The following is a 12,709-nucleotide window of genomic DNA, read 5'->3' as shown; positions in this document are numbered from 1 at the left end:
AGAGTCGGAGTAGCGGTTCTATTCCTGCGTGCACATAATGTCAAATATCGGTCATCAGCACTCGTTGTAGCAGTTGGCCGTCCTTGGCTGAACCTCCTAGAGGCCGAATCTGTGGATTGAAATCTCCTCCAAAGTCTATGAACCACAGGACTCACATTTAGCCATCTGGCCACTTCTGTTTGACTTTACCTTGCCTCTAGTCTCCCAATGGCTCTCCATCGTAGTTCTGCAGGCAAATGATGCCTGGAGGTCATTGTTACGAATTGGCTATCTCAGATTTCTGATGTCACTATCACATTGAAATATGTGGGCTTGCTCTCAAACATGACTTTTATTCTCCTCACAGATGATGTATTCCGAGTGCAGTGCCACTAATTTGCATATTGCAGTTTTACTCAGCTACTCTTACTTGGCAAACATATTCAAATTTTACACTGTTTAGCTTATTTTTGAGGGAGTTATCGCTATTTTTGTGATTTTTTCTTAATTTATGATAACCAGTGTATTATGTGTATATATATATTAAATTACAATTACCTGCACTTTCTGCATACTCTTCTGTATGGCTGAAATCTAATGGCTGTTCCGGCTCTTCTTCTTTAGAATTCTCTTCAACAACCTTAAAAAATAAATAAAATAAAAATATAATCATTAATCTTCCAAGAATTCTCAAGTAAAAAAAGTTCTAAAAAGGCATTCTCATCACATATCACATGTATACTTCATTATTATAATCAATCACAGAAGATTATATATATAGTTTTATAAATTAAAGGAGAAGAAAGAAAGAAAAAATTTCCATTTTCTACCCAATTATTCAACATATCAATAACAAATATATGGCTATCTTATTTGCTTAAGCAAATATTAAACTAATTATGCAAGGGTTATGCATGGCATCAAGTTCTTGTTCCTCTTTGCTTAAATATATTATATAATAGTGTATCAGTATTATTTGACCAAGAAAAATAAACACATTCTGCATATCTAAAAAGATCTGGTATCTTGAAAGACAAACTTTACAATAACATAAGACTTTTTATTAGGTCAATATTTAGGCTGATGTACACTGCTAAAAAAAAAAAAAAAAAAAAAAAATGGGACAGTGCTATATCTCCCGTTCTACTGGGCCGATTGACAAAATTCAAACTGTGTTTTTCATGTCTCGAAAGCGAGACTTAAAATATATATTAGATTTATATATAACACTATTCTAACATAGGTAGTTTGACACAAAATCAGACTTTTTATAAAATAACATACCAATTTTTTTCCATATTTCGATTCTACGACTCAAATTATGACAGAATGCCAAGTTTTGTAAAAATCGTAGGAGTAGTTTTTAAAATATTAGTTCTCAAAATTTTAGCTCCTCAATGTTAATTGAATTTGGCAAATATTTATTAATATCTTTTTTTTATTAAACTTTTTTTTTATTTTTCCTTTCGCATTTCGAAATTTATGTTAATTCCAAATAAAATTTACCCATTTTTTGTGTTTTATTTTTTAAATTTCTATTTTAAAATATTTTTTATAAATTTTTCGAAAAAATTTTTGAATTATAACCTATAAAATTTTTACCATCATCTTAAATTAGGTGATTTCTAAGCATACTTGCAAAAAATTAGACTTTTTTATTCACAATTTTTTAAGATATACACGAATTTACATATTTTCGTGTTTTGAAATTTGGCATCTTTTTGTTGAGCGATAATAACGCCAAATGTGGTTTATGGATTTTTGTTACAATGAATTGCCACAGCTAATTTTCACCTTAAATTTCAAATAAAATTTTACGGAGAATTAATTATATGAAATATTTTCCCACAATGATGCGTAATAAATATTTATTAATACTATATGAAAAGCTATTTTTTTTAAATTGTAGATGGTATTATTCAAATTTTTTACTATTTTTTTTTTTAATTTCTCTCTTTCTTCTTTTTTAAAAAAATATTTGTATAAATTTTTATCTTCAGCGTTTTATCGTCTGCTACTTTACTTTAACTTCGTTTAAATCGAATTGTCTAAAACTGAGAACTTTTGTTTGATGTTTATTTGAATTTTATGCAAATATTTTATGACATTAACTGCAAAATTTATTTCTAAACAAGCTGCTGCTTATGAAGTGGCTGAAACAGCGGCTGATACTATCATTCATATTTTTAAAGCACAGTATATTTTTACAGAAACATAAGATTTAGAATAATCATTTTTATAAAAGTCAAATTGTGATATAAACATACAACCCTCTAGAGACCGAATTAATGGAAGTTCAATGGTTATGTAGAAATGATCTGCAGCTACTTAATGGCTGGATAAGTCAGCAGGTTCTGTGGACAAGTAAGAATAATTATATAAACGACACCCAACATTCTGGATTCAATTAATAACGAGGATACGATGTTTATTAAATGAATTTAAGAAGTTTTAAAACATAAAAAATCAACTCATTTTTTTATCTTAAAATGTATTTTTGTGCGTACCGTATTTTCATTATATCCTTAAAATTCTAATTTAGAATGTAAAGAACTGAATCCTAATCATCAGTAATATAATAATTATTACGGTTATTAATAAATCCTTCTTATAAAGTAATTGCAGATATTTCAAAAAACTTAGTCTGAATGAAAATATTTTTCTATGCAAATATTTCTAATTATATATTAATCAAGATTGCAAACATTATTTATTTACACTTCAATTCTTACCGTCAGCTCTAGTAGAAGTTATAAATCCATTATATTTAATTAAGGAATGACCATCTAAGTTTAGAAACACCGTACCGTAACAGCAATTCAATTATTGGCGCCGTATCTTATTAATAAATCCTCCTTATAAAGTAATTGCAAATATTTCAAAAAATTTTCTGTCGGAATGCAAATATTTCTAATTTTATATTAACCAAGACTGCACACGATATTATTTATTTGCACTTCAATTCTTACTGGCAACTCTAGTAGAAGTTACAAATTAATTAGTATTTAATTAAGGAATGACCATCTAAGTTTAGAAACAGCGTACAGTAACAGCAATTCAATTATTGGCGCCGTATCTTTCATGTTACTCCTGACTGGCAAGCTACATGATTTTTAATGAGTATTCGAGTTTTGCTAGTAACTTTCCTTGGAAATCGCGCTTAAACTACGTTATTGGTTATTTGAACATAGAAAGAACATGGAAGCTATTTGGTTAAGATGCTTTCATAGAGAACCTTTGTAAAGAGAACCTAGAAAATTATGAAACCTACCATGCAGCCTGGGTTAGACTTCGCAACAAACAATTAGTATTTAACTATCTTCAAATGCTAGGCAACTGGTGAGGCTCCAATTAAATCTCCAATTTAATATTTTATTTGTAAATATTTAAAGTATTGTTGTATTCTTAGACACAAAAAGCAGAATTTAAGTTTTGCTAACTCGTTAGTAATTTACCAAGCCGTAGTGCAAATGAATATTCAATTTCTTTTGCAATAATTGTGTTCACTTAAAATTCTTGAAATATGAGCTAAAGAAGAAATGTTCTCGGAAGATTAAAGAAGTGTTTAAATCCAGTGAAATTAGATTTGTCTTACAACCTCCGGATCAAAACGATTCTGCAATTGCCCGAGTAGTTGACTTGTAAATGGCTGTGAATTAAGCAGATGACTTTTAACCTTATCTTAATCAGTCAGAAAACGTATTCCAAATATTTTGTATTGCATGACAATGCCTCTTTTCATTATTCAATAAGCAATCGGAGAACCGCTTATGTTCTGAAAATAAGTATGTGTACTCAATCGTCCTGCATGTTCTTCAAATTTGTCTTCTTATGATTTTTTAATTTCCCAAAAACTAAAGTTGCCTCTCAAAGCAAAGTTTTTTGACATTAAAGAGACAAAAGGAGTACAACATCTACTTTTAGAGGCATGTCAAAAACAGATCTCTACAAGCCTTCTCTTCCATTAAATGTTGTGCATTCAGACAAAAAATTGCATCAGCGTAAATTCTATAATCTATTTTTATTACACTCTGATTACTTTATTAACATACAGTGAATATTTACTAAATCTTTTACTTCAGCTTAAGTAATTCGGAATTTTTGACGGAATTGTTGTCGGAACTAGGACTTAGAAGATAAGTCAAATTGAATATTTCAATAATCCAATAAATTCAAGGTCGAAGTTTCGATATTTTATTTTCAGAGAGAGGGGAAATTTTTTCAGTTTCGGTCCATTATCCTAAGTATATTTGCTTCGATTCTTTATTTTTTCCATAAAAGTGAAACTCTTATGCATGGTATACATATAACGCATAGCTTCAAATTAAAATTTAATAATACATAGGGTGGTTATAATTAAAGTTCCACTTTGAAACGGTCATATCAAACTTGGTAACCATGTAAAGGAGGTCATGGGAATTTATTTTCCGCGAAAAAAAGAAAGTTTGAAACCTCACCACCAGGGCCAAATGGCGCTGTATGCAATATTGTTAAACGAAATATAGGTCAGAATCTAACTTAATCTTTTGTTACACAGGTTTAATATGTTGTATACCCTTCAGAAACTTTGAAGTAAGCAAATTACCATTTAAACGCATTAAATTTGATAAAAGTTAAGTGCGCCATCCGTGTAAGGGAGAAATTCGTCCGTGAAAACCACGAATTATATATTACAAAATGTGAGATCGCAAATCACTCGCACAAGTGCATATAATATGGAAATCGGTTTCTTACAGATCGCTAATTTGTAACTTTTTAAGCCTGAATTCGGCCCTAAAACATGAAGATACTGATTCAAAACGCTTTTAATCGATATGGGCCAAAGAAATCCCTCAAGTTATCTACCTAGTTCCATAGCATTCTCCTACTGCATTCAATTGCATGGCAGTCATTCCACACCGCTTGGTGTGGAATGACAGCTAGTTTCATATCTGAACTATTTTTCTCTGAAGAGCAGTCAACAGCTGGACCGCTGTGATTGCAGCTCGCTTAGAGTCGATGTTAAAATGTTTCGTGATACATGAACTGCAGTAACGTGGCATTTTAGATAGTACAATTTTTATGCAGGGCTGGGCCCGACCTCACATGTGTCGCACAGTTACTTGGGCAACATTTCACGAATGAAACGTCTTATAGGCCGGCACATCCCATCTTCCCAGCAAACCTCAACCTCTGTGACTTTTGGCTATAGGTTTATCTCAAAAGCATTGTTTATGGTGATAATCTAAACAATTTCGCATAAATGAAAAATGTGATATACCGACATGTCCATAAAATTCCTGCTGCTAAGAGCTGATGCTAAGAGCTGCTGTTGAGAATGCAGTAACAGAATTTAACTTGCTTTCGGAAAATGCTAGACGCTACACTGAACATGCTTTGTAACACGTTTCGGAAACGATTAAACACATTTTAAGCTGATGTTTTCCTGTCTTATTTCATTTAACAATATGCACACAGCACCATTTTTCTCCTGGTAGTGAGTTTTTTAACTCTTTTTTCCCGCGGAAAATAAATTCCCATAACCTCCTTTACACGATTCCCCAGTTTGATAACATTTGGTCCGGTAGTTTTCCTCTTATGACCATTTCAAAGTGGAACTTTAATTATAACCCCCATGTAAATTAAACTTTAAAAGTTTGACAAATTGGGTTAAATCTCAGCTTTAAAAAATATATATATATAAATATAAATTTTTATATTAATCCTCTTAGAAAGAATGTTTTAAGAAACTAATTTTTCTCTCACATTATAGATTGTATTAAAAAACATGATCTTTAATATAATTTAGATTGTTTCAGCCGATATAATAATCGGGTTACTTGGTAGTACAGAATAAACACTGCTGAACAGTTTTATTTCTTTGTCATTTAACAAAAAAAAAATTAATTAAAATAGTTATCCTTTGGACTTTGCTTTAAACATTATTTATAGTTAAAATGACTAGAAAATGAAAAGCTGTCTTCAGCTGAAACGCTATTCATGTAATTGATATTTTAAAAAAATTGACAAGAATGCAAAATTTATGGAAGTCTAGCAATTGCAAAATCTTAATTTTCTTGTGTGAGCACTGAAAATAACTGTAGAAGGAAAGAAGAAAATTAGGGAGAAAAATAAGCAAAAATTTGCAAGGAAATTTGGCTGTCAGACATACCAAGATGTTTCAAAACGTTGGACGCTTTTGAACATACTTTCAGGATACTTCAAAGAATTCAAAAAGAAAACACAGAAAAGGTGTTCAAAGAGAAAACACTTGGGCATGTACACCATCAAATACCATCAATTGAGCTTGTGTTAACAGAAAAGACAAAAATGATATCATTGCAGATTAAAGTGATCGCTGAACGGTCAGCTGATATTTCAGTCCGAGGTTCGAATCCTGCGAACGGGCTGGCTGCATGGGCATTTTCGTGGTTTTCCCCATGTGTAATGTGTATAGGAACCAGTTCCCTTAGAAAGTCCTCCATGAAGGCATCTCGTTAGAAAGATAGCCCTAGTGTGCTTTGTCATAATTAAATAAACCAAAACCTCTTGATGAAACCAGTCTTTCCTTTCATCTCATACCTTCAAAATGCTTAGCCTCTAAAGACTGATAAAGGCTCTGACCAAATACTGATGAAATGGATTGAATTGGATTATTAAGTTATGGCAAAGTAAGGCTATCTGCCTAAAAGGAAAGATGCCTTCGTGAAGAACTTTCTAAGGGAAACCAGCTGGCATACACGTTACACATGAGAAAATCCACAAAAACGCCCATGCAACCAGCCGTTTACCGGGATTCGAACCCCGGAGTGAACGACCAGTGTTCAGCGACTTTCCCGCTCGGCCATTTTGTGCCTTTATGAAATGGAAGGCGATAACTTTATTTAAAATGATTGTCAGAAATACCAAGATGTTTCAAAAAGTTGGATGCTTTTTAATATACTTGCAGAATGCCTAAAGAAAAAGAGCACGAATGAAGCAGAATGCCTGAAGAAAAAGAGAAGAAAAAATCAATTTTTGCGTAAAATTTAGTATTTGTATTTTTTTTAATTTAAAACTTTTTAATCTTATATTTGATTTTTGTGATTTCAAAAATAAAATATTTGACTAAAATATGAATATCTTTTTAACAAACCAAATGTAGGATAAAACTGTGTAAAGCAATGGGCACAATGATAAAACTGTTTAAAGCAGTGCATGCAAGTCATCCTAAGTTAAAAATGTCGATTATACATCTCTCTTAGTTATATATATCTTTTCGGAACGGAACATTGAAAGGTATGTTAACTGTGCTTTATTGTATTTTCTCTTTTATATGCAGTTTTCAAATGCATCGTAGTCTTGATTACAAAGTATTCTTCCGAAAGCAATTCAAATAAATAAAATCAAATTCTGGGAAATTTATATTAATAAATATATTTAAAATGCTCAGTTCGAATGAATAAATAGAAAATATTAAAATAATTATCTGAAGAGACTATGCAACACTAACAATTAAAAGAAAAGTCTAAAAATTTAAAATTACCTAAAATAGTAACTACGACTAAAAATATAGTATAAAGAAAACTATTTGAAAAAAATAATAAACGATGCACCTTTGATTTAAACTATGCAGTTCGAATGAGTAAATAGAAATTTTTAAAACAGCAATTCGAAAGAAACCACGCAACTTAAACAATTAAAATAAAATTTGAAAAAGAAAAAAAAAAAAAAAAAATGCTTAAAATTAATAACAATTATAATAAAAAAGAACATTATTTGAAGAAGGAACAATTGGGTCTTTTTTCCTCTCACGCACTATGTAAGAATGGAAATGAAAATAGGTTGCCACATATTAAGAAGTTTGCCAATTTTGGCCCAAACTGAATAAAAAGCGCCAACATAAAATGTTGAATTTCTCCGTAAATTTCGCACAAAATTTTACAAAATTTAATATTTAGGCATAATTTGAGTCGTAGAATCGAAATATGTAAAAAAAAATTGGTATGTTATATCAGAAAAAGTCTGATTTCGTGTCATGTTAGGGTAGAGCTATATATAAATCTAATATATATCCTAAGTCGCACTTTCGAGACATGAAGAACTCAATTTGAATTTCGTGACTCGGCCCAGTAGAACGGGAGATATGGAACTGTCCCATTTTTTTTCTTTTTTTTTTTTTTAGCAGTGTACATTCATTTCAATCACTACCTTTTTTATACTTGATCTGTTTTATTTTTAAGGGAACAAAGGTGAGGACAGCTATTTCAGCATAGCAGCCTAAGCTTTCATAGCTGCATTACAATGTATCTATTAAAAATAAAATATAATTAAAATAAAATTATGTACTGTCCATGTCTAAATACCAGTTTCAAGCTTCTTGAATCGGAGAGCGAAAAAGTTTCATTAAAAGAACATATGAAAAAAATTATGAAATAAATAAAAATACTATTTCATCAATAAAAAATTTAGCCTGTCCATAGTTACATACACATATAATTACGCGAATTTTAAACATTGCATATGCTTAACTGCTTCTATTTTCAAAACACATGACCTATTGTGATGGCATGAAATTAATGTCACTCCTACATGAATGTTTGCATACTCAAATCTGTGGCACACGTTTTAATATGAAAAGACTACCAGCGTAAAACTAATTTCAATACTAATTACATCTTCTAATTGTTGTTAGCTATTATTCATTTTTGTTTAAATACCGGATTTCATTGAATATATTTCCTCATAGGTTTTTAGCACCAAATTTTTAAAATTTTCCCCTTTGTCTATGCATTTAGAGAATGAAATTAAATTTTAAAATGGATTCATTCATGCAGTGACTCTTTTTATCTTACTAATAAAGTCAAACCTTTGCAAACTACCTGCAAAGGTCACACGAAGCCTTTCCTTTCTAACCGTTGAACTTCATACTAGCCCAATACAAGAACCAGAAAAGAGTGAAAGCAACATAAACAGACATTCAGTCTATGAATTTACTCAACTGCTCAATTACTTATGGATGATTTGAGGCCGAAGGAACAGTAGAGACATCAATTAGAATGAACAGAATTCAAGTTACATGGAAACCGAAATTAAGCTATCTTATTATATATCGTAATGTTAATATTATTGTATATTCTTATTAGAATGTAAAAATAGTACTATCTATGTGATAGTTAACAGATTATCCATGGCTACTTTCCATTTTTTATGTTCTTACTGTAAGCACTCCTTTGAAAATCATTCGCATAATTTTTCCTTTTTGATTTTCAGATGATAAAATTGGAAAAAAAAGGGGGGAGTAAGAGAGAAAATAAAGTACTTTATTTTGCAGTTTTTGTGATACCAGAACAGAAATAGCATTTATTTTGTCACTAAAAGCAAATCTTAAAACATATTTCTGTCAATATATTTTTCTGTTCCCATTCTATGCTGGTTGAACTAAACTAGACTGGCAACAAATATTTTTATAAATCTGAAAGCTCTTCAGATTTATAAAAATATTATCATGTAACTTTCTTTCACCCTGTACCACCTGTAGGAGAGTACCTGTTCGCCTGTTTCACCCTGTAGGAGAGTACCTGTAATTTTTTTTTATCTTGTTTTTATTCTGGATATGTTTCCAGATCCCAAATAACAATTTTGATGATTTTAAATCACTGCATGGTATTTCTTCATTTCTAAAGAGATAGCTTTTTTTTTTTTTTTTTTTTTTTTTTTTTTTGTCTATAATAATATGTACCTTTCACGACAGAATAACTGTATGATAATGGCTAAATTATTTTATATTTATCATCATATGGAGAGCTATATGAAGAGAGACTAAGTAAGTAGCAAGTAAGTAGCATTCACTAAGTATTTTACAGCATTTAAAAAATAGTTTAAAATAGAACAATTGGCTTGAAACACCACTTTACAGTAAGCAATCGAAATATTTCAGTAACATGTTAATTTTCATGATTGCGCATTTGATAACATTAATGATAAATGTGTTTAAACTACTTTTACAAAATTCATACTAAAAGAGTTCAAATGTTTATTAAAAAAAAAAAAAAAAAAACTTTAATTCAATATAGCTTTTTTTCAACATATATTTATTTATTAGTCTGTATAAAAATATTTCTGAAAGATAACAGCAGATGTTTGTAATTTGGTCTTTAATACATATCATTAAAATGCATGATCAGATGAAAATAGGCTGGGAAGAAGAAAAATGTTAAAGTAATTAAAAGTTCATAAAAATACATAAATTAAATACAATAATTTAAAATTTTAAAACATTATAAATTAATATAACAAAAATATACACATCATAACAAGGTGATAGTAAACTTGTCTATTATCACAGAGAACAAATGCCTGTGAAACATTGTTAACTTTACAGAAATTAGTTAATATTGAACTAAACATAAATAAACCATTTCAGATTATCTATTCTAATGCTAGAAGTCAAAAAAACAATGTTACTTCTAATGCTAGAAGTCAATAAAACAATTTTACTATGTCCATATTTTAATCGTTTGATCCTTGGTGAATTCTATAAAGTATTAAACAGTGCAGAAAAATGAATAAATGAAAACAATAAAATCTCACAGAATCTCACTAGAAAGGTAGGTAGGTAGTATTATTAGAAGTCTGCATATGATTTTGTCAAGTTCCTCAATTTAAGCAGTAATTTTTTAAAATATTGTGAACTGCAAGATAAGGTAATTTACTAGGTAAATTTTAATGCTTTAGGTAAACAGAGGTCTGAGCTAGTATTAAAATATTGAACTTACATCAGCTTGTGGTTCAACAAATATATCCATTTTCTCACTTTCAACATCTTCTGATTTAACATTTTCTATACTTATTTCATCATGCTGCTCTCTGATTTGTTCATCATTAAATGATAAAATGCTACCAATTCCAGGTAATACGTCCCTAATGTCCTCTAGATTAAATTAAATAAATGTTTTATTTTTAATTAAAAGTTTTTCATTTAAAAATTACAGCATATAACTTGAACCCAATTTGAACAAGAATGCTAAAAAATATACAATACCAAACTTTGAAAAATGAACAATAGTAAAATAACAAAAATAACCTTCAAGGGATTCATGATCACTCCAACTTTCAATTTCATCATGTCCTTCATGTGATATGTCTTGTAGTTCTACATGATTATCATCGAAAATATCTACAGGTCCTTCTGCAGAATAAAAAGTACCTTCAGAGATATATTTACTAATTATAGGTAGTAATTATATTACTAAAACACAAAATAAATAATTTATACATGATAATGAAGTAAAAAAACATACATTATTTAATATATGATGCCCTTAAATATCCTTACTTTTCAAAATGATTTAATGGTTTTCATTTAGTATTCAATAAAACAACATATAACAGCCATAGAAAAATTCATACATCAATTTATAAAAGATCACAAACATACTACGTTCATAAGTAAATTCTGAAGTTTTCAATTGAATTGCTCTTTATTTACTTCTTACACAAATTATTACACTTAATATGAAATTTATATCAATGCTACTGAATTTTCACTCAGTTTAAAGACTCTGGTAAAATTATATTCTAATATCCTTTCTTCAATATGAGAGAAAAACCATAAAGCAATTAATGAAAATTTACAACAGATCACAGAGAAGTAATGTTACACCTAGAGTGTATCTAATATATAAAAAATTATATAAAATAAATCATGTAAGTTAAAATACTAGAAAGTAAAAGATTTACATCCTTTCTTTAAATACTTACTTTCTGCACCATGTAGAGAGATAAAAATGAAGCTCATAGATATAACCAACCCAGAGAATAGCAACAGAAATACACATTTGGCAAATTTACTTGGCTGATGTGAAGGCACAATAAATTCTTCTTCTGCTTCTTGATCAGAATCCCTTGATTCTGACTTTAAAGGAGCAAACATCTGATCATCTGATCGTACATCATCTGAAAAATGAACTAATGACAATTTTCAGGATGTCCATCATTTATATATATACACAAACACATTTCAAGCTGCTACAACACAGTAAGTACATTGAATGAAATGATGTCTTCTGGATAATTTAGGAAGAGAGAGGTAAAAGCAGCTCCCTTTTTACTTCCTTGTATGAAGTAAAAAGGAAGTATTATAATTGCGAAAAGTTTCAGGCAGCATATTTCAACGAAAATATACATTTTGACCACTATCGAATGCAATTTAATGATGTTTTTGTGTGACATCTATACATAAGGACAGAATAAAAGACTCTTTTCATCCAAAAAAAAGTTATAAAACTGCTTTAAAATGAATTCTGAAGAGAATTTTTTGTGGTGTCTGTGTGTACATACATAACTCGCATAACTCAAAAATGCATAGCCTCAGAACATTGAAATTTTGTATATAGGACTGCTATAACATGTAGACATGCACCTCGTATTTTGGTTGCAATTGGCCACGCCAAACATATATAAATAATATATATATATATATCCACTCTGTTACCTGGCTTAGTGATCTCAGTTTCTTTACTCTTATATGTTTGTAAATTGTGCATTTTTTGCTTTAAAAATTATTAAATTATGTTGTTCTTATCTTCTGGTTAAGGTTTTTATGACTTAGGAAATCTGCAAGCAATATTTGTAGAATTATAAACAATTTAAAAGCTATTTAAGTGCAGTTAAGCCTAATTTTTAAATAGCATGGTGGACATGTTTGTTTACATTTGAAACAGCAGAATACAGTCAAAAGTTTTTAATCCAGACTCGTCGGGACTTCGGT

General features: G+C 29.7%; 1 protein-coding gene across 2 annotated transcripts in view; it reads right to left on the bottom strand.

Annotated features, from left to right (window-relative positions):
• Positions 1-12,709, bottom strand: part of LOC118194893 (aspartyl/asparaginyl beta-hydroxylase-like) — a 99,379-nt gene that overhangs the window by 67,668 nt on the left and 19,002 nt on the right. Inside the window, exons 2-5 of one of the 2 annotated variants that reach the window (XM_085823479.1) lie at positions 11,701-11,907; positions 11,024-11,128; positions 10,716-10,870; positions 538-619 (exon numbers count right to left, since the gene is read on the bottom strand). In XM_085823479.1, the coding sequence (XP_085679605.1) occupies positions 538-619; positions 10,716-10,870; positions 11,024-11,128; positions 11,701-11,907 (549 nt within the window). The remainder of the gene's footprint in view (positions 1-537; positions 620-10,715; positions 10,871-11,023; positions 11,129-11,700; positions 11,908-12,709) is intronic. The other variant, XM_085823480.1, reaches the window with a different exon arrangement.

The sequence above is a fragment of the Stegodyphus dumicola genome, chromosome 9 (assembly GCF_044657685.1).
Source record: "Stegodyphus dumicola isolate Sdum_Otavi_A_Nest chromosome 9, ASM4465768v1".
Classification (NCBI taxonomy): Eukaryota; Metazoa; Arthropoda; class Arachnida; order Araneae; family Eresidae; genus Stegodyphus; species Stegodyphus dumicola.
The sequence above is the reverse complement of the archived record's forward strand: the minus strand, read 5'-3'. Positions and strand labels throughout refer to the sequence as shown.